At 47.2% G+C, this 27,003-nt stretch overlaps 5 protein-coding genes across 5 annotated transcripts; 3 read left to right on the forward strand and 2 right to left on the reverse strand.

Moving 5' to 3' along the window:
• The first annotated feature begins 682 nt into the window (after window positions 1-682).
• On the forward strand, window positions 683-2,547 carry LOC109751078 (probable glucan endo-1,3-beta-glucosidase A6). Its single transcript, XM_020309989.3, has 2 exons — window positions 683-2,100; window positions 2,323-2,547. The coding sequence occupies exons 1-2, from the start codon at window positions 696-698 to the stop codon at window positions 2,361-2,363; spliced, it is 1,446 nt and encodes a 481-aa protein (XP_020165578.1). The 5' UTR covers window positions 683-695; the 3' UTR covers window positions 2,364-2,547.
• A 10,595-nt stretch (window positions 2,548-13,142) lies between these two features.
• LOC109751062 (uncharacterized) lies at window positions 13,143-14,204 on the forward strand. Its single transcript, XM_020309975.4, has 5 exons — window positions 13,143-13,317; window positions 13,405-13,475; window positions 13,601-13,681; window positions 13,770-13,813; window positions 13,960-14,204. The coding sequence occupies exons 1-5, from the start codon at window positions 13,266-13,268 to the stop codon at window positions 14,057-14,059; spliced, it is 348 nt and encodes a 115-aa protein (XP_020165564.1). The 5' UTR covers window positions 13,143-13,265; the 3' UTR covers window positions 14,060-14,204.
• Window positions 14,205-14,662: 458 nt separating this feature from the next.
• Window positions 14,663-16,613, reverse strand: LOC109751051 (glucan endo-1,3-beta-glucosidase 1). Its single transcript, XM_020309965.4, has 3 exons — window positions 16,360-16,613; window positions 15,451-15,708; window positions 14,663-14,921 (listed from the first exon to the last, which is right to left on the reverse strand). Exons 1-3 carry the CDS (start codon window positions 16,484-16,486, stop codon window positions 14,887-14,889), a joined length of 420 nt encoding a protein of 139 aa, XP_020165554.1. The 5' UTR covers window positions 16,487-16,613; the 3' UTR covers window positions 14,663-14,886.
• Window positions 16,614-16,851: 238 nt separating this feature from the next.
• On the forward strand, window positions 16,852-22,338 carry LOC109751025 (protein TORNADO 1). The gene is made up of 3 exons (XM_020309939.4): window positions 16,852-18,916; window positions 19,217-20,448; window positions 20,679-22,338. The coding sequence occupies exons 1-3, from the start codon at window positions 17,359-17,361 to the stop codon at window positions 22,032-22,034; spliced, it is 4,146 nt and encodes a 1,381-aa protein (XP_020165528.1). The 5' UTR covers window positions 16,852-17,358; the 3' UTR covers window positions 22,035-22,338.
• Window positions 22,295-26,347, reverse strand: LOC109751041 (oligopeptide transporter 3). The gene is made up of 5 exons (XM_020309957.4): window positions 25,227-26,347; window positions 24,428-24,525; window positions 23,485-24,322; window positions 23,212-23,394; window positions 22,295-23,115 (listed from the first exon to the last, which is right to left on the reverse strand). The coding sequence occupies exons 1-5, from the start codon at window positions 25,743-25,745 to the stop codon at window positions 22,501-22,503; spliced, it is 2,253 nt and encodes a 750-aa protein (XP_020165546.1). The 5' UTR covers window positions 25,746-26,347; the 3' UTR covers window positions 22,295-22,500.
• Between the last annotated feature and the right edge of the window lie 656 nt (window positions 26,348-27,003).

A 27,003-nucleotide genomic window follows, 5' to 3' on the forward strand; every position in this document is an offset into this window, starting at 1 on the left:
ATTAGGACCTCACCAAAACACCAATGCACCGGAAAAGATTTGTCTCTAACTTCCGCAGTAACGCTTTGGATAGCTTCTACTCCCTATGTAAACTCATTGACAAACGTCTATATTACTGAACGGAGGGAGTACTATGCAGTCATATGTATAGTTACGTACCCTAGAGTAGGGATGCAGAGCGGCGCCCGATCCGCCCCACTTTGTAGTCAAAGTAGATCAAGTTAGTTATAATCCTCCAGGTTCAGCTTTAGTTCAGTTTAAACTAAACTCCTGTTTTTGCGGGCTTATGCAGGATGCCCGTTTGCATCCCTACTCTAGAGCCCTGAAGTGCCGTTGGTATTTGTCCATAAGTTAACTATCGGTGACTGCGAGCAGTGATCGAAACACGAGTCACACTAAAGAACGCCATTGTTCTTGATCCAAACGCGCATGAATTTTATCTGATTTTTCTTTACGACCTTGAGTCGTTGCTTGTGCGTAGTGGGACAATAACAATGGCCGCTGGCGTCTTGAGATCGATGCCTTCACCTGCTGCCTCTATCGTATTCCTCAAAAATTAATCGTATTATACCAAATTTCTCTACTTTTATCGCTGGAATCCTGCAAGTTGTGCTTGCGTTATGCTACATCCACGTTATAAACAGAAGTCTCCCGCTATGCTATGCCATGCCATACCATTAGGGTTCACCTCCGCCATGGCAATGGCATCATCGTCCCTCACCGTCCTGCTCAGCTTCATCTTCCTCGCCATTGCCGCCGCGGAGCCGGCCTCGGGGACAGCGCAGCACTTTCTGGGAGTCAATTACGGCAGGCTTGGCGACGACCTCCCGCCCCCGCACATCGCGCTTGAGTTCGCCCGCTCGGCCGGCGCCGCCGCGGTCAGGTTCTACGACGCCAACGCCACCTTCCTGGCCGCGGCCGCATCCTCCGGCCTCGGCTTCGTCCCGGCCGTGCCTAACGAGCTCATCGTCTCCCTGGCCGCCTCCCAGCGCGCCGCCGACGCGTGGGTCGCCTCCACGCTCCTCCCCTTCCGTCGCAACCGCCGCCTCCGCTACCTCTTCGTCGGCAACGAGGTGCTCTCCGACCCCACCACCAAGTCCCGCTGGTCCCGGCTCGTCCCCGCAATCACCAACCTCCGCCGCGCGCTCCGACGACATGGCCTCAGCCGCGTCAAGGTCAGCACCACGCTCGGGATGGACGCTCTCGTCGGCCAGAACGTGTTCCCGCCGTCAGCCGGGGTGTTCCGCCCCGACATCATCGACGTCGCCGTGCGCCCGCTCCTCGCCTTCCTCGAGCGGACGGACTCGTACCTTTTCTTTGACGCGTACACCTACTTCACCTGGTCGGCGAATCACACAATCGTGCCGCTCACCTACGCGCTGCTCGAGCCGTCGCCGGCGCCGGGGTTCCAGTACCACGACCCCGGAACGGGGCTGTCGTACACCAACCTCCTCGACCACATGCTTGACGCCGTGGTCGCCGCCATGTGCCGCGCGGGCTACTGCGGCGTCAGGCTGGCGCTGGCCGAGACCGGCTGGCCCAACGCCGGCGACCTCAACGAGTTCGGCGCCAACGTGCGGAACGCGGCCACGTACAACCGCAACGTGGCGCGGCACCTGGCGTCGGGCGCCGGCACGCCGCGGCGGCCGGGGATGCGCATGCCGGCGCTCGTGTTCGCGCTCTTCAACGAGAACCTCAAGGGCGGCCCCGGCACAGAGCGGCACTGGGGCCTCTTCTACCCCAACGGGAGCGCGGTGTACGAGGTCGACCTGACGGGGCGCCGGCCGGCGGCGCCGTACCCTCCGCTGCCGCCGGCCACGAACGACCTGCCATACCCCGGGAAGCTGTGGTGCGTGGCGAGGACGGACCGCCACGTGGCGGTGGCGAACGAGACGGCGGTGAGGGAGCAGGTGGCGACGGCGTGCGCGGACGAGGCCGGGCTGTGCAACCCCGTGCGGCCCGGCGGCGAGTGCCACCTGCCGGACACGGTGGCCGCGCACGCGAGCTACGTGTTCAGCGCGCACTGGAACAGGTTCAGCAAGCAGTACGGCGGGTGGTGCTACTTCGCTGGCCTCGCCGTGGAGACGACCGTCGATCCCAGTGAGCCATTCTTTCGCCTTACATCCTTGTTTACATGTTGCTCCAGAAATTATTTTCAGAAGTTTACTATAAATACACTCGAAATGTGCCAATGACATTGCACATTTGAATGTGTGTTCTACTTATTGCCTATATGTTGTAGAAACATGATGAAACTAACTTAGGAACCGCGGCCATCCAACTATCCACCATCTAATAAGAATTCTTATAATCCTTTTTCAGGTCATGGATCGTGTAAATTTCCCAGCGTTACACCAGGCTGAAGAAGTGAAGATGCTGGTGGCGTTCCCTCCGGTCTAAAACACACCAATGATTGAATAGTGAACGCTTGTACCTCCCGCTATATGTGTCTTGCTGCAGTCAACTTTCAGGATATTCTAGTTTGAACTGTCTCACGGTTCGTATTGGAGGAAATAAAATTTGATGGTTCTTGTTGTTGGTAACCCAGTGGCGGAGCTAGCCGAAAATCCAGTGTTTGGGGGGCCGAATGCTTTTTTTTTCAATCTAAGCCTTATTTAAATTTTTTCTTCAGAAAATGACCCAAGGCTGGGGGGGGGGGGGGGGGGGGGGGGGGGGGGGGCAGCGGCCCCCCCGGCCTCAACATAGGTACGCCATTGTGGTAACCTTTGCTGGTTATATTACTATGTGGCAGCGCTATATTGTTCGCCAAGTAGAAGAAAATCTGACCACCTGTCAGTAGTGCACGAAGAACACTTGAAAATATGTTCGGCTGAACAGAAGCATACATATTTCTTTTCTTTTTTTTGAAAGGAAACACAGATTTCTATTACGATTACTCGCTGGCCATATCATCAACAACAACATCTAGTACAGGTTGCGGAAAGTGACCAAGCCAGGTCTCATAGCAGCCACTCTCCATACAGACTCCACTCGCAGCTAACATATGTGCTGCTTTATTGCAACCACGGCTATAATAATCCACACTTGCAACATTTAGACCTACGTACATCTTAAACTTCACATCTGTAAACAAAGTGCTTAAAGCTGAAAGATCATAGTTGTTACTTGTTATTGCTTCCTTCAGCGTTGTGGAATTTGTTTCAAATATCACTTTGATGGCAGCCCAAATGAGTAGTAGTAATAGTTGCTTGCTGAAGGGCCAAAGCTTCAACATGCAATGGATTGGAGACATGATTCAGATTCCCTGCACAAGCCGCCAGGAGTGTTCCTTGGTCATTCCTGATGGTAAAACCCCAGCCACCTGAGTGTGTTTCTTCAGTAAAGGATCCATCTGTGTTTATCTTGAGAATTCCCTTCGGAGGTGGCTTCCACTTATGTTTTGCTTGCTTGCTCATCTCTTCCTTCTTCGTCTTGTCCTTCATGCACATGTTCAGATGATAGTCAGTTGAAGATGATATTTGTTGTATACTTCGTGTGTGTTCAACCTTATTACTTTGTTTCTTTCATGCCACCATAACCATAAAAGTAAGCAAACTTTCAAGCACTCGGTTTTCTTTAAAGTGAGAATGTTTTTGAATACTTCCTTTGGGTCATGACATTCAACTAACTTTAGTATGATATGTTCAAGTTGAGACGCTCTCCACAGATTTTTAACCTTTTTGCATTTCAAAAAGAGGTGGCCTCCATCCTCATCCAATCTATAACAAAGAGGGCACCTAGTATCAACAGGAATACCTTTTCCGTGAAGTTTCATTCGCAAGGGAAGGATATACGTCACAACTCTCCATAAGAAGTGCAGTACTTTGTTTGGTAGAGGGAGCGCCCATAACTTCTTCTAGTTGAAGCTTGAGATTTCCCCTTCTGCAATGGAAGTTGAAGTTAACCCTGATACAGAATCTCTAGCTGCACTATCTACAGCCACCTTATAAGCCGATTTAACAGAAAATGATCCTTTTTTATCATAATGTCATGCAATTAAATCACACGTATCTTCTTGAATGGGTATTCGCATTATGAGGTTTGCATCCTCAGCCGATAAGGTCTGTTGTACCAGCTACATAGCCCATTGGTTTGTTATCGGGTTTATCAAATCAGCTACTTTGTCCACTAGATGGTTACCTTTTGGTGTATTGGGCCTCCGTGTGTTTCCTCTAGGAATCCATGGATCAGTCCATATTTTGATCCTTTCCCCGTTTCCCACTCTCCCTATCATCCCTTTCTTCAGTAATTGTATGCCTTTTATTATGCTTCGCCAAGTATAGGAAATACCTGCACAAGGAATAGCCTCAAGCATTGATCCATTTGTGAAATATCTGGCAGCCAGCACTTGGGAGCACAAGGAATGGGGGTTCTTTAGAATCCTCCATGCCTGTCTAGCCAACATAGCTAGGTTGAAATAGTGCAGATTCTGCCAGGGCTCCGCCTCCTCCTCCTCCTGCAAGAAAGAAAGTTAGGGTTCGTGCCTCTCGCCGGCGCCGGCGCAGGTCCGCCTCGTCTCCGGTGGCCCTAGGGCCATGGAGGAGCAGTGGATCCTGGCAAGGGCCGGCGGGAGGGCTCCGTTTTTAGTCGTTTTTTTCAATCTTGTTAGGGTTTGTGTCCTACGTAGGAAGGCGAGACAGCGGCGGCTCCCTGAAGATGGAATAAAGGTCTCCCCGCCTAGCCCCCGTTCCGGCGGTGCGTCTAGCATCGTTGGTGGGCGTGTGGAGGTGTGTCTCCGGCAGATCTATCTTTGGTGGATTTGCTCAGATCTCGTCATTGTTCGTCTACGTTCGTGTGTCTTCGGTTTGGATCATTCCTATCTACGTTATTTTTCATCGGCGGCGGTTGCTGTTCTGAGGTGCTGGTCCTATGGGGCCTTAGCACGACGACTTCCCGACTGTCTACTACAACAAGTTGTGCCCGGCTCCGGCGATGGAGGGGCGACGATGGCGGCGCGCCTTCGGCTCGCTTCGGTGCTTGTAGTCGTCGCTAGGTGGTCTACGAATCTGGATGTAATTTTTATTTCTGGTGTTCGTTGTACTGCCATGATTGAAGAGGAATAGATTGGAAGTTTCTCCCGGAAAAAAAAAAGAAATAGTGCAGATTCTGAAAACCCAGACCTCCATCTGTTTTCGGCTTTGATAGCTTTTCCCAACTAACCAAGTGGATTTTATTGGTCTTGTCCATTTGGCTCCACCAATAGTGTCCTATGAGAGCACTCAGGTCGTCACAGAAGGTTTTGGTCAGGTCCAAGCATGCCATTGCATACACTGGAATTGCAAGCGCTGCAGCTTTTATCAATATTTCTTTCCCTGCTTTTGCCAACAATTTCTCCTTCCATCCCTGTATCTTTTTCCAGACCTTCACTTGAATATAGCTGAAATTCTTTGCTTTTCCTTTGCCATTATATGTAGGAAGGCCTAGCCCTCTTGATGCTCATGATCCTCTTCATATTGTTTTTCCGTCCCTCATCCGTATTTTTGCTAAAGAATATTGATGATTTATCCTTGTTTATCATTTGGCCTGAGCACTATTCGTATGTACTTAATATCCTATTTACCTCTTGTGCTGCTTCCTCACTTGCCTCCATTAACAATAATGAGTCATCTGCAAAGAGGAGGTGGCTAACACTAGGGGCGTTTCTGCATATTCTTATGCCTCTGAGCCTTCTATTTGCTTCGGCTTCATTCAACATTGCAGAGAAACCTTCAGCGCAAAACAAAATTAGGTATGGGGATAAATGATCTCCTTGGCGTAGTCCCCTCTGAGGTACGATCACATCAGTTTTGCCCTGGTTTACCTTAATTTGGTATCCTACACTAGTTATGCACTCACTATCAGCTGGACCCAAACCCTTCTAAATCCTAGTTTTATCATCATGTCTTCAAGAAACTTCCATTCTACTCTATCATATGCTTTGCTCATGCCCAGTTTTAATGCAGCAACACCTTTTGGTCCAGATCTTCTTCTCTTAATAAAGTGTGTCAGATCATAGGCAAGCAAAATGTTATCAAAAATCATGCGGCCTGGTATAAATGTGCTTTGATTTGGAGAGATGATGTCAGGTAAGACAAGTTTGACTCTGTTCGCAATTACCTTTTATACCACTTTATATAAGACGTTGCAAAGACTTATGGGTCTTAAATCCTTCACGCTTTCTGGTCTTGGTGTCTTGGGGATCAACACAATTGTCGTGTTGTTCCAATCTTCTGGCATATCTCCTCCATTTAGAACATGCATCACCTCTCTTGTTACTTGGTTTCCCACAATATCCCAAAATCTCTTAAAAAATTGCATGCATTTCGTCAGGCCCTGGTGCTTTTAGATCTCCAATGCTAAAAAGATTTGTTCTTACTTCCTCCTCCGTTTATTCCGCACACAGAGCTTCATTCATGCCTTGGTGGACTTTCGGAGTGATCATCTGCAAGATGGCCTCATTGTTTTGGTTTGTAGTTGAGGTAAATAAGTTTCAGAAATAACCTGCGATATGATCTTTTAGTCGTTCTTCGTTCTCCACCCAACTACCATCCTCTCTTTTTAATTTGCTTATAGTGTTTTTCTTTTTCTCTCGGAAGCAAAGGCATGAAAAAAAGCAGTGTTCTTATCCCCGGATTCAAGCCATTTGACATGCGCTCACTGCCTCCAATATATATATCCTTCTGGCTCTCTAGTCTTTCTAGTTTCTCTTTTAGGAATGCTCCTGAGATGTCCCCTCTTCTTACCACTTCTAGTTCAGTTTTAAGCTCTTTTATCCTCTTATCTAGTTCACCTAGAACATTGGTGTCCTAGTCTTTGAGTTCTCGAGCCACTACAATTTTCGTGAAGTGCTGTTTCCTTCTTGCAGGCCAGCCTCAATCCATGCATTATTTATCACTTCCTCATAGCCGCAATTTTCCCTAGGCTGCAGGACACGGGGAGGCTGTAAAAAGCGCGCTACAGGCTCCTGGGAACTCGAGAAGTTCAACGTCATGCTCGGACACGACATAGGTGAGCTCTGGCGATGATTGCAACAAGACTAGCGCCGGCGAGCTCACGGGTGCAACAGGAACGGTGGCTAGAGGTGACACGCGAGGACGAGGGGTTAGGGAAAAGGGGGACAAGCTCACTGCGGTTCCAATGGGCAGGTCGGCGGCTCGGGGGAAGCTCGGTACGACGCAAATCGACCGAAGTCGTGCGGCGGTCGTGGCGAGGAAGACGGCGGCGATGGCGATGAAGCAGGGCGACTCTGGTCGCATGCTCCTGCGTAGAGGTCGAGGGAGACACGAGGAACCTCCTGGACATGCTATCTTGACAAGGTTGGTCACAGGCCGCGCGGACGGCGAGCAGCGGCGACGGGCTCGCTTGGGGATGCGAGAGAGAAAGAGTGCCAGAGAGGAGGAGAGAGGCCAGAGAGCGAGGGGAGAGATCGAGGGGGTCGTGCATGTCTCCTGGGCGAGGGGATTGTGGGACGGGGAGGGCGTGAAGCAGGCATGGAGGAGGAGGGCTCACGCGCGCGTGCGTTCGACACGCCTCTGAAGGCGGCGAAATCACTAATTAAGGAGTACTCGTTGCAAAGAACACTTCACTTTCTCAGGTCGCGACAAATGGCGCACATGCAGTGCGGCACTTGTCGCAATCTGAAAGTTTTCCCTTTTTTTGTAGATCCGTTTATTCAAAACGTTTTATCTCCAAAACCGTGCGTCCAAATCTCGAACCGTTTTCACCATTGGATTCCTCGCGTCGAGATCTTCAAAACTAGATCCCATGTTGATAGGTTTTGATGAACTTTTTTTTTATGAAAAAAAACGGACGAAAAAAACCAGACGAAAAAACGAACCGGGAGCACGATTTTTTTCCCCTTTCCGAAAGAGGCACGCCCGTGCCTCTCGCGAAATCACAACCGTGCCTCTCGTGAAAGCAAAACCGTGACTCTCGTGGAAGAAAAAAACAGAAAACGTGTTTTTTCCCGTTCCCGAGAGGCACGGCCGTGACTCTCGCGAAAGCAAAACCGTGACTCTCGCGAAAGAAAAAAAATAGAAAACGCGTATTTTTTTCCCTTTCCGAGAGGCACGACCGTGACTCTCGCGAAAGCACAACCGTGCCTTTCGCGGAAGCAAAACCGTGACTCTCGCGAAAGAAAAAAAAAACAGAAAACGCGTTTTGTTTTTCCCTTTCCGAGAAGCACGGCCGTGACTCTCACGAAAGCACAACCGTGCCTCTCGCAGAAGCAAAACCGTGACTGTCGCGAAAGAAAAAAACAGAAAACGCGCTTTTTTCCGTTTTCGAAAGGCACGGCCGTGACTCTCGTTAAAGCACAATCGTGCCTCTCGCGGAAGAAAAACCGTGACTTTCGCGAAAGAAAAAAACGCGTTTATTCATGCAAATTTTTTTTTCAAAACTTTTTTTAATCGAAAAGCTAAGAAAGACCAGGGAAAACCAAAACGTCGAAAAAGCCCGAGAAAAACCGTTTTAAAAGCCGAAAACGCGTGCGGAAAAAAAATTCCGGAGGGAGCGTCCAGAGCGCGACACGTGGCGAATGGCTGAGAGCGCGCCAAGTGACGCTGATCGTTGCGAGGCTCCCGAAGGAGCGCTCGTTAACTAGTTGCTCTCTGGCGCTGGTGGGCTGGACCTCAGCTACAGTAGCAGGCCGCAGGTAAGTGCCTAGGTAGTTTCCTCTCTCTCTTTTTTTATATCTTTATGTTTTTTTATTTTGCATGTTTGCTTGAATATGGTTACTGGACCAAATCATTTTATAAACTTCTGAAAATTATTATGTGGCGTGTTAAAATATATTCAAAGCCACTCACAAACTTTCAGAATTATTGGAGTTATATTTAATATATAACAAATATAAATCCAATTCAAGTAATTATTGGATTAACTCGAATGCCCAAAATAAATATTTCTGAGATTCCAAAAATATTTGCTTGAATTTTAACTCTTGCCAATATTTTTATATATTAACAGGAACATTTTCTTGGACTTGTTTGAAGAGGATTTTAATGTTGATCATTTTTAGAATATTTCTGAGGCTTTGAGAATTTCCTCAATTCAATTTCCTTTTAAATTGAAATGGTGCATGATGATGCTCATGAATGCAACTATTTACAAGCAATATTCTAGGGCTGTGACAGCAGACTACATTGATGACAATTTGGTGATGACAGAGAGCACTTCTATCTTCTATGTCAAACAATTTGCAACGACTATTGTAGAAGTGTTTGGTCCACCGTACTTGAGAGCACCCAATGCTCAAGATTCTTAGAGGCTTTTGGAGATGAACAAAGCCCGTGGGTTTTCAGGTATGCTAGGGTCCGTCTATTGCATGCACTGGAAGTGGAAGAATTGTCCTAAAGCATGACACGGACAGTTCAAGGGTCACGGGAAGGATGCCACCATCATTCTTTGAGACCGTTGCCGATCAAGAAACATGGTTTCGGTATTCATATTTTGGGATGCATGGATCCTGCAATGATCTCAATGTGCTCGACTGATCACCTCTTTTTGTGAAGTCAGTCAATGGAGAAGCACCACCGGTGACCTTTGAAGCAAATGGCCGCACATACAACTATGAATACTATCTGCGGATGGGATCTACCCGAGGTGGAGTACTTTTGTGAAGCCAATCCAAACCCCCTAAGGTAAGAAAGAACTCTACTTTCACAATGCTCAAGCGGCGGCTAGAAAATATGTTAAGAGGGCATTTCGGATTTTGCAACCCCAATTTGCTATTGTGCGAGAACCATCTAGATTCTGGGATAAAAAAGTTTGGCATATCATGACTGCTTGCGTGATCATGCATAACATGATCATTAAGAATGAGCGTGGACAAGATTTAGATTACACCTTCTACGATCTGATGGGTGTACGTGTTATGCCGATGAGAAAAGAGGAGCGAATCAGACGTTTCATGTAGGTGTACAATGAGATTAGAGACTCCGATGCGCACAATGAACTTCAGAAAGACTTGATGGAGGAGTACTAGAAATGACATGACGAAAGAACTGACTAGTTTCATTATTTGTTTGTTGTATTGTGCAAGAACTTCATTGTATTTGTCTTGCATTTGATGTTGTGAATTTGATAAACTAGATGATACCCCGCGCGTTGCGGCGGGAACTGGTTGATATATATTTTGATGATAATCAATTGTACTGATCCTTTGCATTTCATAACCGTCCTCACCAATGTGAAAACCACATTTTATCGAAGTATATATAAACGGGAACTATGTTTGGTTAGGAAATTGGAATCAATACAAATAACCATCACAATTAATTTGGAACCGCATTAGTGACAAAATTGACATCTTGAAATGGCAACGTATGACAGAAAATGAGGAATGGACTTGATAACCACCAGCATATGTATCTTATGGAAATATTACAAAATAACAAAGTGAAACATTTTTTATAGTAACACTAACTGAAACTTGTTTTGGCTGTGAAACATGACATATCCTAAAGCATCGAAACAACTGCACTGAACACTAAATTTGCAAGAAGCATCTCCAACAAATCAGTGGAAAAAAATTATCACCTTAGTCAAGGGGACTCACAAACAAATGATGGATGAGTTACCTCTGGCACATCAGACATGATAACCATCATAGATTATGTGTATCACTGGCACCGTGTTCCCACTGCATGGATGTGAACTAAACATAAATTTAGTTGTGAAACCAATAGTAGATCAAGAAATTATAAGATGTGACCATTAAACCATATATAGTACTAAAGAAAAATATCTAAAATTGAAAGCTAACCTTAGCATCTTGAAACGGTTCAACGGTTCTTCTTAGATAAGCAACAACCAAATATATATATATATATTGTTCTCTATTGCCACATTCTGCAAGGAATAAGTGCAAGAAAATTCGCCTAAGGGTGAATAGGGTGCATTTTGTAACAAAGATGAAGAAAACAAAGCGAAACACAATCGTATAGATGAATGGCAATAAATAGATTGGCATGGTAATATTTTAATATACCTCCTCCAAATGGGCAGGATGCATCTGGCAAGATTAAATGCATACAAACTATTAATAGAGAAAAAGAAGAACATATTTGTACTGCATGAAATAACTTATTCGGCCACATCGGTAAATCATTTCATGAATCGGTTAATATGAATCTACTTATATGTGTTCCGTGAAGAGGCAAAATCCGAACATATTTCGACTTCCAAAAAATCATAACATGTTTAAGATATGTATAGATGTTGAATTCTGATGCTTCTATGTCTATCCTAATTTTGCAAAGGCATACCGACCGATGGATTGAAGTTGCAACACTTATATGATAACCTATTGGGAAGAGCACTTGTGTACTAACTTGTTCAATGGAGCAATTTACAAACTCGCATACTGTTAGACACATATCTCGTACTTTTAAATTCTTAGGGAGGGACATCTATCAATATGACGGAAAATAATGAGCAACTAAGGCAGTAAAGTTGAAAGACCTAATTGTGAAGGAAGGCATCACACCATTACACATTAGTAATTGGTAAAAAAATCATAAGAAAACAAAGACATATATTAGCAATCAAACAATGTATAATCAACAAAGATATTTGTTACCTTATGTCCAAGTGAAAGTGCATCTCCGTGAAGTCTGTGTGAAAAGAGGCAGATCATTGGTAACCTGGACCAGTGAGTGTACAACACGGCGATACAGCAGACGGTGCGGCGGGACTCGGGAATGAACCGTGAAGGCATGCACACAACCGGGGTTGGGGTTTGGGTGGCCACCATGGAATGGGAGGCAGGAAGAAGAGGTAAGAGCAGCTTGCCTTGGTATAGTAGGACAACGTTATTTTGGCATGGAGGTGGTGAGCAGGAGATTTTAATTTTATAGGAAGTCGACTGCTCGCCTGCCTCGTCGTCGTCGGTTACATGCCAGAATCGTTGTATTGATTCGTTTCTATTGCATGGAGAAGCGTCTCGACTACATAGGAGACGGAGAGTAGCCATGTTCTGAAAGAAGATTAAAAATTTAATGACATGGTGACCCGGTGGACTCCTGTATGGGCGTTCCTTCCAGGCCAAAAAGAGAAAACCTCCACGCCATGGTTGAGGCCTTGCCCGGCGGCACACCAATGTGTTCCTTCCATGATGAAAAGGAAAAAAATGAAAATTAGATGACATGGTGACCCGGTGGACTCATCTGTACACCGGGTGTTCCGTCTAGGCAGAAAACAAATACCTCCACGCCATTGCTGAGGCCCTGCCCAGCGATGCACCAATGATCGAGTTCCTTCCGAGGATGAAAAGAAAGCCAACTTCAGATGAGAAACCCACCGGCCGCCGATCTGACTCTGCTGGAACCGGCCGACATCGACCTCCCCAATGGCTGTGCAGCTACCTAGTCACGACGGAGAAAAACACGGGGAGTGGAGGACCAGCGCACGCATCGCAATACACCGGCAAGGAGATTCCTAGAGAGCCGCCGAAGAGAGCAGCAGTTCCCTGATGCAGAGATCGGATCGGCTCCCAGCAGCCGCCGTAGCGAGGTGAGAAAACTGTTGTTCTTTTTTGTGGGGGACAGAGGGGTCGATCTTTTTGTGTTTTTTCCAATGAAGAGATATGTCCGTGCTTTACGGCTGGAAGTGGAAACAAAGAGAAGGCAGGTGTATAGGCGGACGCTGGTAATGAAACGTTGCACATTAAGAGTTACAAATACGTGCCATGTAGCATTGTTGTAGAAATTATTATAGGAAAATTACATAGAGAAGAAAAACCTTTCTATATGTGGGACCTACATGATGACTTGGATAGCCTGCATGTTTAGATAAATAGGTTAGTGGAGATGAATCTCTTAGGTATATAGGATTATGTAATAATTTAATATTGTGGACATGTGAAAATTTAAAGTTCGACTCGGTATGTTTTCATTTTAATTTATGCGGTTGTACAGTGGCTGTACACAGCCGCGTTTACATCTTTATTTTCATCATCTATTGGAGTTGAAGACTTACATCACCAATATATATCATCTGTTGGAGTTGACTCTTTTATAAAGATGTAAAATGCACTTTTTAATGATTTAAATTATACAACACCTAATTTTATGGAGTTGTTCTAAGCAATGCGCCTTGCTGGCCATTCATCCAAGTATCCAACGTCTCACAACTGTTTTGACCGATTTGGCCACAGAAAATAGTTGACTGCTGGCAGCAAAACGCCAACTCCCTAAAAAAACGCCAACCACCAGCGGAGAGGGAAGGAAAGCGCAAGCAGAAGCAACCGAGCGAACGGAGACGACGACCCGAAGAGGGAGAAGAAGATGGTGATGCCGACGGACCCGATGCTATGGCACAAGGTGGCCGCCGTCTCCGGTAACCCCACCCCCCTCCCCTCTTCCCCTCCTCCTCCTCCTCCGGTTGCTTCCGCACTCTGACGGCTGGGTGAAATTGGTCGAGCAGGGGTCGCTGCTCTTGGACTGGGCACCTACGGAGCGCACATGTTCCGCCCGCAGAACCCTAGATACAAAGAGGTACACCCGGCCACTCTCCGTCCATCTATCCCGGCCCGCTCCCTCGTCCCACTTCCGACCCGTCCCTCCAAATCATGAATCAATCTGCGTCTTACAGTTGTGGCTTGTGGGGAATTTTTTGACAGATTTGGCAGACCGCCTCCCTGTACCATCTCGTCCACACCGCGGCGCTGCTCGGGGCTCCCATGACGAAGCGCCCCAACATCGTCAGTACTAACGCCCGCATCGCGCTTTCGCTTTTTTTCTTTTATCTAGCTGCGCGCTAATTCACGCGGTTCTTTGCTGTGCATGCAGTTCGGAGGGCTTCTGACAACTGGAATTGTGCTCTTCTCTGGAACGTAAGTGTGTGTATGTGTTTGTCTTTAGATTGCACTGTGAGTTTTCGTGGGATGCAAAGAAAATGAGGACCGCTGGTCTTGGATTTCGTTTGCGTTGTTTGGAATGATGGGATTGCACAATGATTGTTGCTCATTTCCATTTCTAGGTGCTACACTGTGGCTTACCTTGAAGACAGGAAGTTCTCTTCACCAGCACCGATCGGTGGCTTTGCATTCATTGCTGCTTGGGCCAGCCTGCTCTTCTGATTGTATTGTGTTTTATCGGGTGAAAACTATGTCTACTTTACACAAGGCTTTGTATCAGTCGCTCTATTAGGTCATGATTGTACTGCTGTGGCACACATCTTTCTCATGCCTTTAGAGAATAATTAAAATAAAACAGTTCCCTTGATGTTTCGCACCTCCTCATTTGTACATCCTGCTTAACAGTCCGATCAATTGCTCATGCCAATGAAGCTGCGTCTCTTGTTTCTTTAGATTTAATGCCAATACTTTTTCCATGACAATCACGGGATCTTGGCTCTCGTGGTTGTCCTTGCAAACATGGTCAGCTTGATTTCTGTCTGTCAATCTCTCTGCTTCCATCCATCAACAAAATATCCTCATTTTCAGGTTATAGTTTGGTTCACCGTGCTCCCGTAACTTGTATCATTATAATTTATTTAACATTGTAGAGATCGGGCACGGGCACGGGCACGGGCGCTACTTAGTGTAGCAATGATTTGATCTATTTGCGCTACAAGTGTCAGATAACCATAGTGATTATTGCTTGATTATATCCTAGCTGTTTGGGTCTCTACCCCTTTACACACCATATAAAAACTTGCTCAACTTTTATTGATACAAAACCAGGTACATGACTAAAATTGAAAAGAGTCTGATTACGATGAGACACAGAGTTGACACATTTTGAAGTATGGAGCAATATTAGACATTGCCCTCCTGATTCGAGTAATGGCATCCCCTCCACAAAGACGGAAAATGTGCCGAACATTTTTTCCATTCTTTTCCTGAAGGATCAGTAGAAGAAAACCAGGAATGCATGCATCTTCAGTGCTTCGCCCACCGTTATATCAGGGCACCACTTCAAAGTTACATGACTTACGACCTGCATTGGCATGACAGCACGAAGTGAATGACATGGCTGAGAACAATAATGTTTTTGTATACTCCCTGTCATTCACAATATAAGTAGCCTAGACCATTTACACGGTTCTCAAAGTAACACTTTGATCATAATTTTCTCAAAAATATGTTGTTTCAAACAAATCCTAAATATAATTATGACAATATTCATGTCAGTTTCATATTGTCTAAGCTGGTAATTCTTTCTATATCGATGGTCAAACCTAAAAATGTTTGACTAGCACAAATTCAAAAACTGCTTATATTATGAATAAGGAGTAAGATAAGTTATTTATATTTGGATGCTATCCTAAATTCTCTAAGAGTACACGCTGATTCCAAAGAAAAGAACTTCCTTACGTCCGTGCGTGCGTGCGTGTGTGTGTGTGCTTGTGGCGTGCGGGTATCTTGTGTGTGTGGTGCGTGCTTGTGCTCTGCATGTTTGATCTTGCTAGTGGAATTTCAACCTGCAAAAGTGTATGCCCTAATGATGGTTTAGGTTATGAACATACTTGGATCTAGGTTGGTGACCATTGCAGCTGCACTGAAGTAGCAAGAACCACCATGTTTCTTGTATTTTTGCCAGTAGCTGTTGAAGGCATAAGATGCATGGTCCCTGACTGTATTGGGAAGGTAACATGATTTGTTAGGCTCAATCATCGTACAATCTGCACCTCCAGGACCACATGCCCAGCTAAGAGCAATCTGTAGGATATCATCTGGTGTTTGCTCATCCGCTATGCACCATTGCTTCTCCCAGTTGCGATCCTCTGCTTGAAAATTTATAGGTGTAAGTATTTCTTCAAATTCCTTAAATGGTTCGGTGGTTCATTGATTTATCTGGGAGACAAATGAATTCAGATCACACTATTTCAGTTACTGGATGGTTCTTTTCAATGTTCAGTGATTATTTCTGTATTTACTAGGGGGTCAAGGTTACAGTTGACTTTATCTTGTTAGCATAGCACCCCATGAATCTAAGTATGAACAGCAATGAGGCCATGATTTCTCAGGCTCAAAAGTTTTTGTATCTCAAGAGCAATAAATATACCCACTAATGATTCTGACAGAAATCTGCTTATGTAACTTTGAGCAGTGGATCTGGCAATAGTGGCTCCCCCCTCCCCGGGTTTACATGGTTTAAAGTCTGCATATCTTTGTTTTCAGTAACAGAGTTAAATCACTCGGTATATGCTATTTCAGATATGCACATATCCTCACTCTACCAAGCTACCATACGGCATGTTTCAGACTGTTAGTCTTTACTATATTGCTTACTCTGAGATTGGATTTTATGTTAATAGAATTTTGAAAGAAGAAACACTGGGATGATTAGAAATAATAAGATTAAAAAAATGGAAAATAAAGACTAAATAGCGCATGAGCATTTTGGAATCAGGAGCCAGAAGTTATTTTCATACCTTGCTGAGCCGAAACTGTGGCGAAGTGAAGGATAAAATAAAGTAGCAGTATCAGCCTTGTTACTGCTTGCTTCTTCAGATAGCAGTTCTTCACTCTGGCTGCACTTGGTGGTAAGTATGTATGCATTTTGTTTCTTTCTACTCCTAGCACCTTAACAATTAAGTAACTCTACAATGTGCTTGGTTTGATGGAAATCTACAAGTTGTGTGAAGCTCATATAAGGCTCAGTCTCTGTAGACATTAAGAGGGGAAAAGGATGGGCTAACTTTTATTATCTGAATATTAAAGGCATCCTGCACTTATTCTTTACTTCCTGGACACTTCTGAGAATCTTTTTCTGATTAAAGCGCACACTGCAATATAATGTTAAAATTAAGAAATAAGCAAATTGATTACCAGTGATGTAAGACAATGGGAAGTAAATCTTCTTTTATTTCCTGAATTCTGCAATGAAACAAGTGAACAAAATTTTAAGTTTATTGTTTGACAATGTAGATGTTTCCTGTCAAAATTTGTGCTGGCGTTGCAATATCTATGTGTTATATCTGGATGGGTGCACGTAGTTAGGATGGATCATACATATAGTGGAGTCATGGTTGATGCTTTAAAAAGTTGATAATCAAAGCAAAACTTTGATATTTTCAGGCTTTCAGCATACAACTTTGATACCTTAGTACGTGGAACTACGCAAGTGATTCCGTATACTTGGAACTTATTAGCTTTGCCAATCATGTTCCTTCAGACAAGCAAAGCAAAATAAAGATTATTCCTTTCTTTATCATGCTCCCTAGACAAGCCAGGAATCTGATGCCTGACCTTGCCTTGCACTCGTTTTCTTTAGAAAACTTTCTTTCCAGTTGCCATATATGACATCTGCCTGTGAAATCTGTTTTGTTCAGACACCTATATACATCTGAATTCTACTTGCATGGTAAAGGTAAACCTTCACCTCTGCTTCCCGTCCCTCATTCAACTGCTCTTCATCGACACCTCCAAGTATGGGTGATGGGATCATCATGGCACCATCACCATCTAACCAGGAGTATATCAGAGATGTTGCAGAAATTGATTTACAGGAGTACAAGGACATTGAGAACATCGCGTTCTACCAGGTTGCAGCAAACTCTGGATCGGGCTTGTCTATGGAAAGTGAGAGATCACTAAGGATCCATATTTGTACAGACCAGAATGGTGTCAACTTTCTGCTTGAGTTTCTGCATCATCTTGTGGATTCGAAAGAGAGCTACAGAGGCGTGACTAATCTCCTTTTTCATGGTATTGAATGGCAGCCTGAAGCAATCCAACTTCTCTGTTCATACTTAGGCCCAGGCTCGAATGTGAAGCATGTGGAGTTCCAAAAAAATGTGTTTAGCACAAAATCAGCTGTTGCTTTAGTCCCACTCTCGGAAATGCTCCAAAGGAACAACACCTTGAAAGCAGTTGTTTTCAATGATTGTAGAATTGGAGCTGCTGGAGCGACACTGCTTGCGTCAGCTTTGGCAAAGAACAGAAGTGTGGAAGAGTTTCAAGTATGGGAAGACTCCATGGGCTCCAAGGGAGCAGAAGAACTCTCCAAGATGATTGAGGTGAACTATATGTTGAAGCTGCTGATTATACTTGACAACAACTCCATTCCAGCGGCTCCGCTTATCTCTGCTGTGCTGGCACGCAACCGCAGAGTGGAGGTGCATATATGGGGACGCGGTCGTGATACAAGAGGTGGCATGAACAACTGTAAAATTGTTGAGTTCCTGCCAGAAACTGGAAACATGAGGATTTACAGCAATATCAATTCTACAGGCCTGCAACGGGTTGCTTGTGCTTTGGCGTGGAACACCACGGTGACAACATTGGACATGACAGGTGTCCCTCTGAAGTCCAGATGGACCAAAGAACTTAGAGAGGTCCTCGACCGGAATAGGAGCCTAAAAGTTGTCAAACTTACCAAGTGTTGCCTCAGGGACAAAGCAGTGGTGTATATAGCTGCAGGACTGTTCAAGAACAAGTATTTAGAGAGCTTGACTTTGGATGGGAATCGCTTTGGTGGAGTTGGATTGGAGCATTTGTTATGCCCTCTTAGCACATTCTCACCACTTCAGACACAAGCCAATTCCACTTTGAAGGTTTTGAGTTTTGGGGGAGAGAGAACAAATATAGGTAGATATGGTGTGGCTGCAATCTTGCAGATGTTGGAGACAAACCAGAGCCTTATTCAGCTGGCAATATGTGATGATGCAAGCCTGAGATCAAGTGATGTTGTCAATATCTTTACAACCTTACAAAGGAATGCCACTCTTCGAATTTTGTCATTCAGAGGGTGCAAGGGAGTTGAGGGGGAAGCAGTCTTACAGACCATTATGAATACTTTGCAGGTCAATCCATGGATTGAAGAAATTGATCTTCATGAAACACCTTTGCATGTTGCAGGCAAGACAGGCCAAATTTATGAGAAACTTGGCCAGAACGGGAGTTTGGTTCTGCCAAATGATTTGCTTGATTTGCCACTAAGTGCTCCTACATGCTGCCGAGTTGTTCTGTGTGGCCAAGAATTAGCAGGTGCAGTTTCACCCATCAGTACCCTCCTTTTTGCTAATCTATAGGCAGAAATAAGGCAATACTAGTTTTATTTTGTCCAGCATACAATTTTAATAACCTGTGAATTTTCTGATCATGTCAAATATCATTTTGATGCAATCTCCTTCACATTCACATGATATGTGGGCCTGCTAAATTAGTACCTACATTTTGTTGACTTCACTATAAAATATCTGTACCTTACATGACAGCTTTACAAAAACAAATCTCATTATGTTCGAGAATTGGTTATAACATGCTTCAATTTGCATGTGCTCTCAGGTAAAAGCACGCTATGTAGCTCCATGAATCAGTGCATGAATTCAATGAATTTGCCTCGCATGGATGCAAGAAAAACTCTGAAGACTCCAGTTGAGCAGATGCCATTCACCGATGAGAATAAGATGAACTCAATCTTTGATGGCAACACAAAGTTGACAATGTGTAATCTCGGTGGAAATGAAGGAAGTTTTGCGTTGCATGATTTCATGTTCGTGGTGCTTGGTGGTCCAAGCTTTTTCATGATTGTGTCTAGTTTGGTTGGAAAGCCTGCTACTAAATATCCAAAAGGCATAGACGAGATTGAATGGGAACTCATATATTGGCTGAGGTTCTTGATTTCAAATTATAGGCGGAGAGTATCACACTCGTTTCGACCCTGTGTAACTATAGTTCTCACCCATTATGACAAGGTATCTCATTTACCAGAAGGGCTACAGCCAATTGCTGCCGTTGTACAAAGGCTCAGAGAAGACTTCCAATCACATGCAGAAATTTACCCCACTGTTTTCGCTGTTGACTCAAGATCGTTGGTTTCAGTAAGCAAACTCACTCACCACTTGCGAAAGACAACAAAGACAATAACCCAACAAGTTCCTCAAGTTTATGAAGTATGTAATGATTTGATCAAGATTTTGCATGACTGGAGGTTGAAGAATAAGAGAGCCGTGATCAGGTGGGCTGAGTTCTGCGAGATATGCCAGCTCAACATTCCAGTGCTAAGATTGAGATCGAGGCGTGATAATGTGGAGAAAGTGGACACAAGGAGACGTGCTGTTGCCAGATCACTGCATACCTTGGGTGAAATAGTATTTTTTGAGGAACTTGGACTTCTGGTGATGAATTGTGAATGGTTCTGCCGAGATGTCCTCAGCCAACTAGCTACATTGAAGTCAATCAAGATAGAGAGTAGTGGTGGTTTTGTCCACAAAGAGGAGCTGGAGAAGATGCTGCAAGAGAAGCTGCGCAACCAAATTCCAAGGTCAAACTGGAGAACTGGTGCATCCTTACAGGCCAGTGACATCATAAATATATTGCTGGAACTCGAATTATGCTATGAACAGGACCCTGGGAACCCACATACATTACTCTTACTACCAGCCATTCTTGAGGAAAACAAAGGAGGGGCTGAGAAATGGCAGTTAACTATGCCGGAATGCAGATTTGTTGGAAGGCGTCTCGAATGTGAAGATATACACATGCTCCTGACAAGTGACTTCTTTCCAAGACTGCAGGTAAAAACATACACCAACAGCTAATTACTAATGTAGTTTGTAGCTGCCAATATATTGCAAGATCCTTTATTTTTTAGAAGTTGAGGCTTTGCAAAAACAATGCCGCAGTTGTTGTGCTTTTTCTGATATTTACTCTTGAACATATATACTGACTGGTGGTTACACCTGGATATTGCTTCAGTGTAGTATAGATACAGATTCGATTTTCTAAAGGAAATTTTGCTTTCCAGGTTCGTCTGCATAACAAAATCATGTGTCTTGGGCAGCAGGAAGCAGTTTATAACCTGGAGAAAAACCTTATTTATACAGTGATTAATGGTGTCCATGTAAAGGTGGAGCTGGGAATGAAGTTTGGCTCATCCATAGATGTGCTTGCATGCTCTGATAGAAATATTACGGACATGGTGAGGCTACTCCACAAGTTTGTAATCCCAGCGATACTGAACTTGTCTCCCAATATGACGTTCAAGGAAAGCATTCTCAGGCCTGACTGTGTGAAATATCTCATACCGCGAAGGTTCCGTGCAACTCAGCAGCTCCCTCTGAAAAAAATTAAGCAAATTCTACTGTCACTGCCGGCAGAAAGTATATATGATTATCAGCATACCTGGAGTGCAGTTGAAAGCAATAAAAGGCTCATCTTAAGATCAGGATCAGACCATGCCAGAGATCTGCTATCAGATGATGACTTCCATGAAGTTTTGCACCGTAGGTACTATGATTTACAGTTTCTCGCGACTGAACTCGCCGTCACCCCAGACAATCTGCAGCAGCCTGAAACCATCCCAGAAGCAGACGTGGTCGATCCCTCCATCCTGGGCATCGCGAGAGGTGTCGAGATGGTTCTCCAAAGACTGAAGATAATAGAGCAAGGAATAAGGGACCTGAAGGAAGAGATTGCTAGCCTGAGGTACTACGAGTATCACCTTGTGACCGAGCTCCACAGGAAGATGGACTACGTGATGAACTACAGCATTCAACTGGAAGACCGAAAAGTGCCCCAGATGTTCTACCTTGTCAGCCTAGACAACCGCTCCAAGAAGCTGGTCACAAGAATCCTGCCTGGCATGCGATCCCTGCGGGTGCACATGCTGTGCGAGTTCCGAAGAGAGATGCATGTGGTGGAGGATCAGATCGGGTGCGATCTGATCCAGGTGGACAACCAAGCGGTGCAGTCCCTGCTGCCCTACATGAGCAAGTTCATGAAGCTCTTGACATTCGCCCTGAAGATCGGCGCACATTTCATCGTCGGGATGGGGGAGATGATCCCTGACCTGAGCAGGGAGGTGGTGCACCTGCTCGACTCCTCAGCCATGTACGGCGCCGCGTCGGTGGGGGCTCTAGGCGCGGCAGCAATGTACGGGAGGGCGAGGAACAGCGGCGCCAATGACATGGGGGAGGACATGAAAGCGGCCAGGCAGTGGCTCGTGGATTTCCTGAGAGGACAAGGAGTTCTAACAGGGATGGACATTGCGCAGAGGTTTGGCCTGTGGCGCGTGAGGTACAGAGACGACGGCCACATTGGGTGGGTCTGCAGGAAGCACATCGCCGCGAGAGGAGACGAGGTCTTCGAGCTGCCGCTCTGAACCATCCACTCCAGCGTGCCCGACGGCCCACGATGACCACAGGTGCCTCCCTCTCATGTCACTCTGCTGATAGCCTGATAGGTGACAATTGAGAATAGTGAATATGCTCTGTTCTTATCATTCTCTTCTGTTAAATTGTGTGTATTCCTGTATTCTCTGGGATTGATTTGCTTGCTACTTTGCATTGACCATTTCTCTGTGGATTCATCACACTAATAGTGAAGGGTGTGATTTGCCTGTGAGTATATTCAGAGCGATGATTTTATATAAGCTAGGCATTTGATTTCCTTGGAGAAAAACAAAACACACAATGTTCACAATGTGACTCAGGGCGGGCGGCTGCATCGGGTAATTGATGCAGAGAGGTTGAATTCATGGCTTCCTCTGTCAATCCAGACGACGATCGCTGCTAGCTACATACATGGCGGGCAGTGTCCGATGCTGCTCCGGCGAGCTTAGTTGGTGCTCAGAAGACCGGGCAGCCCTTGACGACGATGCCGGGCGCGGTGGGGCAGGTGGCGAGCGGGCAGTGGTCGACCTCGGTGCCCCACCACTTGAGGTCGTGGTGCGCGTTCTGGAGCGCGAAGAAGATGAGCACCCCCATGAAGGCGGTGCCGGCGTCGAGCGCCGCCGACAGCACGTAGTTGTACTTCTGCCACCACCCCTTGCGGTACCTGAAGACGAAGAAGTTGAAGACGGTGCCGGTGACGAGCCAGCTGGCGATGTTGGTGGGCGTGGCCGGCGGCATCCCGGCGAAGCCGTAGGAGATGACGGGCACGTTGACGAGCGCGATCCACTTCTTCTCCGGGAACGCCCTGCTCAGCAGCCACACCGGCACCGGCAGCACGGCGCCCACCACGAACAGCCACACCAGGTTCCGGTACAGCCCGTGTTGGCCGAAGAGGCGCCCCGGCCCGATGAGGCCCCAGATCACCGACGCGTCGAAGGTGACCCGGTACTTTGGGCACGTCCAGGGGCTGTCCGGGTGCAGCGCCTCCACGTCGCAGATGTTGTCGATGCTGTCCAGCATCCACCACGCCACTGCCAGGTTCACCACGCCGGCCACCACCGTGCCCACCAGCTGCACCGGGCAAGCGCACGTCGGTTAGTTCAGCGAGTGATGAGCACCTAGTTCATTGTGGAGGCTGAGAGATCTATCTCTGTCAGTGTCACGTACCTGGGCGGTGTACATGCAGCGTGGAGGGATCTTCATGTAGTGGCCGAGCTTGAGGTCGGCGAGGAAGGAGAGCGCGTGCACGGTGCTGATCCGGCCGTAGATCTTGAAGAGCAGGTTGGCGATGGGCTTGCCGGGCAGCGCGTAGCCGATCATGAACTGCGCGATGATGTCGTACCCGGGTTGCTGCAAGCAGATCAGACGATGAATCGGTTGATGATCAGTGCAGCGCAGACACTGAAGAACAAGAAGAACCATGCACATTTGTGTCCATACCTGGTTGGTGGTGGCCTGGATGACGCCGATGGGGAGGGTGACCACGAACGCGAGCGCGAAGGCGAAGAGCATGCCCCACCATGGCAGCTGCACCTGCTCCTTCCACACGAAGCACATGAGCAGCGACACGGCGATGCTCCCCGCCAGCAGCACCAGGAACCACCACTGCGGCACCTGCTTGTACCTCTGCATGAGCCTGGCGTGCACGTCGAGCTTGGCCGCGGCGCCGATGGCCCTCCGGCTCTGCCGCCACATGTCGGCGCCGTGGAAGAGCAGCACGTGCACGATGGTGGCGGAGAAGCGGAGGAACCCGGAGCCGATGGAGATGGCGAAGAGCGGGCTGAGGTAGAGCTTGCCGTAGCTGTCGTAGGCGGCGACGTTGAGGTCGAAGTCGCTGGTGAGCACCTTGGTGGTGTCGTACTTCTGGCCCGCCGCCGTGAAGAGCTGGTTGGAGAAGATGGGGAAGCGGCGGGCGTCGAAGGTGTTGAAGCGCCAGTAGCAGAGCGGCACGATGACGTAGATGAACATGACGAAGCCGACGGCCGTGTTGGCGATGGACGCCCACGGCGCCACCAGCGGGCTGCCGTGGTACGCCGAGATGCCCGCCCAGTCCAGCGTGAAGGCGCCCACGCCCAGGCCGTGGTAGCCGGACCCGACCTGCTGCGCCGTGATGCTGCGCGGCCACACCCAGCACGCCCACGAGAAGAAGGTCAGGATGGGAAGCAGGTAGCCGGGGAGCGCGTAGTAGGCGAAGCTCGCGAAGAAGAAGATGAGGAAGAAGCGCATCCTCGACGGGCCCGTCGACGGCTTCCCGCCCTCCTTCGTCTCGTGCAGCGCCCTGCATTCCGACGATCGCTTGATTAGCACCAACTAACAGTGTATTTTCTCGAGAAAAAAATCTTGGACTGCAGAATCTTCCTCGCGTTGCAAAGATTATCACTACCTGAAGAGGGAGACCTGGGCGAGATTGGAAGGCCACCACATCTCGGCAGGGTCAACCAGGAACCTCCTCAGCATGCCAGCCCAGCCATAGCCCAGAATCTGCATGTAGTTTTGCACAAGTCAGTACACTTTCTCCAGTTACTCAAAAAAAAAGTACACTTTCTCTAGTGTTTGCTTTTGTATGTACTCACATCACATGAGTAAAAACACAGACACTTTTCTTTTGGATTATATTTAACTAATAATCGCTTAATGACATGACAGTGCATCCATGATGTAATATTCTTTTTGGAGAATATACGTCCACGATGCAATATTGCACTGATGACCGCAACCTGACAGAATTTCAAAGTTGACCACGATGAAATTCACTAGAGGCATGGTGCATGCATACGCAAGAAGAACAGAATTCCGCCAATTATTCTTAGGGCCATGGATTCTCACTGACGCGCTAAGATTTTCCTCCATCCTTTCTCCGAAGAATCATTGGCGGTAACTCTCTACGCGGACCAAAACATCACACCATCGATTGGCAGCCAGACATCTATAGTGTTGGTCACATCTCCTAGTCCTTAGCTAGATGCCTCGTGCCAGTCGTGCCCGTCGCATTCGCGTGTGGAATCGAACACCAAACGGAACAGAGAGCACTGTCAATTCCTTGATGCGTATGCTAGCAACTTGTTGACAAATGATCAACAGAACTTGAAAATAATTTTTTGAACATTCGATTCTGTGAATGACGCTAATTAACCATGGTCCAGGAAATTGAACAGACGAGACTGATGAAGAAGATATCGGACCTGCGTGGAGAGGACGATGAGGAGGGCGCAGAGGAAGCTGAGCGACTGCTTGTAGTAGGCCTTCATGACGGTGATGGCGCCGATGGAGTAGGCGTCGCCGCCGCCGTAGGAGACGCCGCAGTTGGCGAAGATGGTGATGATGACGTGCTCCTTGATGTTGAAGGGCCCCGGGTTGAGGTTGAAGCTCCCGAGGCGGCCGCCCAGCAGCCTGACCTCGCGGTCGGGCAGCACGGACGCCATGAAGCGGCCGACGGGGAGCACCAGGATCTGGGCCAGGATGCCCGAGATGGTGAGCGGCTGCGTGCGGTACGTGAAGAAGGTGTTGAGGAAGATGAGCACCACGCAGGAGGCGAGCCCCAGCGTCCACGCCCGGAATGTCATCACCGGCGTCGCCGGGTCGTCCGTCTCCGGCACCACCAGCGCCACCTCCTCCACCGGGTACCGCTCCCCCTCCCCCTCCCCCTGCGCCGCCGCCTTCCCTCCCGTCGCGTCGGCCGCCGGCAGCTTCGTCGACGGCATCTCTCTCTTCCTCTGTCACACACACACGTGGTTGCCCCCGACCCCGAGCTACGAAGCTACAATGATTTGCTCGTATCTATCCCTGGTGGAGTGGAGACGGCAGTACACTTGCGGAGATTCTTGGATGGTAGCGTCTGACCTCTGGTCGTCCCAATTTATATTCCACATTCGCGTCTCCGTGTTCCCTCCACTCCTCGTACCCCTGCCGCCGCCTTGGGTTTGGGCAAAGGAAACCCATCATGGCCGTCCGTGGCTTTGATCGGACGGCAGACGAACGGCCAGCAGAGCACCCCGACGGGCACGCGCCGGCTTAACCCCCGGCGCGCGGCGGCACGCGCGCGGCGCGCCGTGGCACACGACTCATCGTGCATTGCCACTTCGTGTGATCGCGCTCGGCTGATTGGGGTTCTTACCAGTGAAAGTCGTTAAAGCCGCTGGGTTGCTCTTGTGCTTTAGGAAAGTGGCTTTTTAGTCCTGGCCCTGATCGTGCAATGCGCGACGACATTGGTGAGACGGGGCTGTCAGTTGCGCAGCTTATTGTGGGTCGTTTCGTAGCGGAGGGATCCAGGCTACTCAGCATTGCACCTTTAACCCACGGTCCTACACTGGCAAATTGGCGATTGTGCCTTAATAGCAAGGCGTCGATCGTACTTGCTCAATGTTGGCCCGTATTCAGAGTATCAGCATACAGTTTGTCTAATTCATATCTAGATGTTTTTTTAAGAATGTCACATCTAAGCTTCCACAAATATATAATGCAGCAACAAAAAACAAAAACAAAAAACTAAGACACAACATGAGCTTAGATGTGACATAGTATATATACATTGAGTAAAACAATTAGCAACGTCGTGTATGTATTAATTCATGGTCCGGAAACAGGGAACATCAGTTCCCTCGATAAATAATTCGAGACGAAACCTTAGGCATTGAGCGGGAATCAGGTGTCGTCAAAAGCGTCCCGGCTAAAGTTTTTGGCATGCTTGACGTGTCTGATGATAGTTTCACATGCCCCGAGCGACCTTTGTTCTCTTCTCTGCCTCATCCGGATCATTTAGATGCTCCCGCCTAAAAAAGCAAGGATGCATTCCCCAAGCCTCACGCCTCAAACCAAATATCTACAATATTGATATATTCGTGTCATCCACAGGACTGTTCAAGAGGGTTTGGATTTTGTACTCGATATCAGCGGGTGGAGCCGAGGGATCGAGCTAGGCACAAGTGGAGGGTGTAGGAAGAAGGCATCCGGTTCGAGCCA

The sequence above is a fragment of the Aegilops tauschii genome, chromosome 5 (assembly GCF_002575655.3).
Source record: "Aegilops tauschii subsp. strangulata cultivar AL8/78 chromosome 5, Aet v6.0, whole genome shotgun sequence".
Lineage (NCBI taxonomy): Eukaryota > Viridiplantae > Streptophyta > Magnoliopsida > Poales > Poaceae > Aegilops > Aegilops tauschii.

What these genes read in the sequence shown, in the direction of transcription:
- LOC109751025 (XM_020309939.4), top strand. Translation starts at nt 17,359, where the DNA reads ATGGGTGATGGGATCATCATGGCACCATCACCATCTAACCAGGAGTAT. An exon ending in GTGTGGCCAAGAATTAGCAG is followed by an intron (nt 18,917 to 19,216) that starts GTGCAGTTTCAC and finishes ATGTGCTCTCAG; the next exon opens with GTAAAAGCACGCTATGTAGC. An exon ending in ACTTCTTTCCAAGACTGCAG is followed by an intron (nt 20,449 to 20,678) that starts GTAAAAACATAC and finishes TTTGCTTTCCAG; the next exon opens with GTTCGTCTGCATAACAAAAT.
- LOC109751041 (XM_020309957.4), bottom strand. Translation starts at nt 25,745, where the DNA reads ATGCCGTCGACGAAGCTGCCGGCGGCCGACGCGACGGGAGGGAAGGCG. An exon ending in TCATCGTCCTCTCCACGCAG is followed by an intron (nt 24,526 to 25,226) that starts GTCCGATATCTT and finishes AACTACATGCAG; the next exon opens with ATTCTGGGCTATGGCTGGGC. An exon ending in GCCCAGGTCTCCCTCTTCAG is followed by an intron (nt 24,323 to 24,427) that starts GTAGTGATAATC and finishes GTCGGAATGCAG; the next exon opens with GGCGCTGCACGAGACGAAGG.
- LOC109751051 (XM_020309965.4), bottom strand. Translation starts at nt 16,486, where the DNA reads ATGCATACATACTTACCACCAAGTGCAGCCAGAGTGAAGAACTGCTAT. An exon ending in CACAGTTTCGGCTCAGCAAG is followed by an intron (nt 15,709 to 16,359) that starts GTATGAAAATAA and finishes ATTTTCAAGCAG; the next exon opens with AGGATCGCAACTGGGAGAAG. An exon ending in GGTCACCAACCTAGATCCAA is followed by an intron (nt 14,922 to 15,450) that starts GTATGTTCATAA and finishes ATGCCAATGCAG; the next exon opens with GTCGTAAGTCATGTAACTTT.
- LOC109751062 (XM_020309975.4), top strand. Translation starts at nt 13,266, where the DNA reads ATGGTGATGCCGACGGACCCGATGCTATGGCACAAGGTGGCCGCCGTC. An exon ending in CAAGGTGGCCGCCGTCTCCG is followed by an intron (nt 13,318 to 13,404) that starts GTAACCCCACCC and finishes TTGGTCGAGCAG; the next exon opens with GGGTCGCTGCTCTTGGACTG. An exon ending in AGAACCCTAGATACAAAGAG is followed by an intron (nt 13,476 to 13,600) that starts GTACACCCGGCC and finishes ATTTTTTGACAG; the next exon opens with ATTTGGCAGACCGCCTCCCT.
- LOC109751078 (XM_020309989.3), top strand. Translation starts at nt 696, where the DNA reads ATGGCAATGGCATCATCGTCCCTCACCGTCCTGCTCAGCTTCATCTTC. An exon ending in GGAGACGACCGTCGATCCCA is followed by an intron (nt 2,101 to 2,322) that starts GTGAGCCATTCT and finishes ATCCTTTTTCAG; the next exon opens with GTCATGGATCGTGTAAATTT.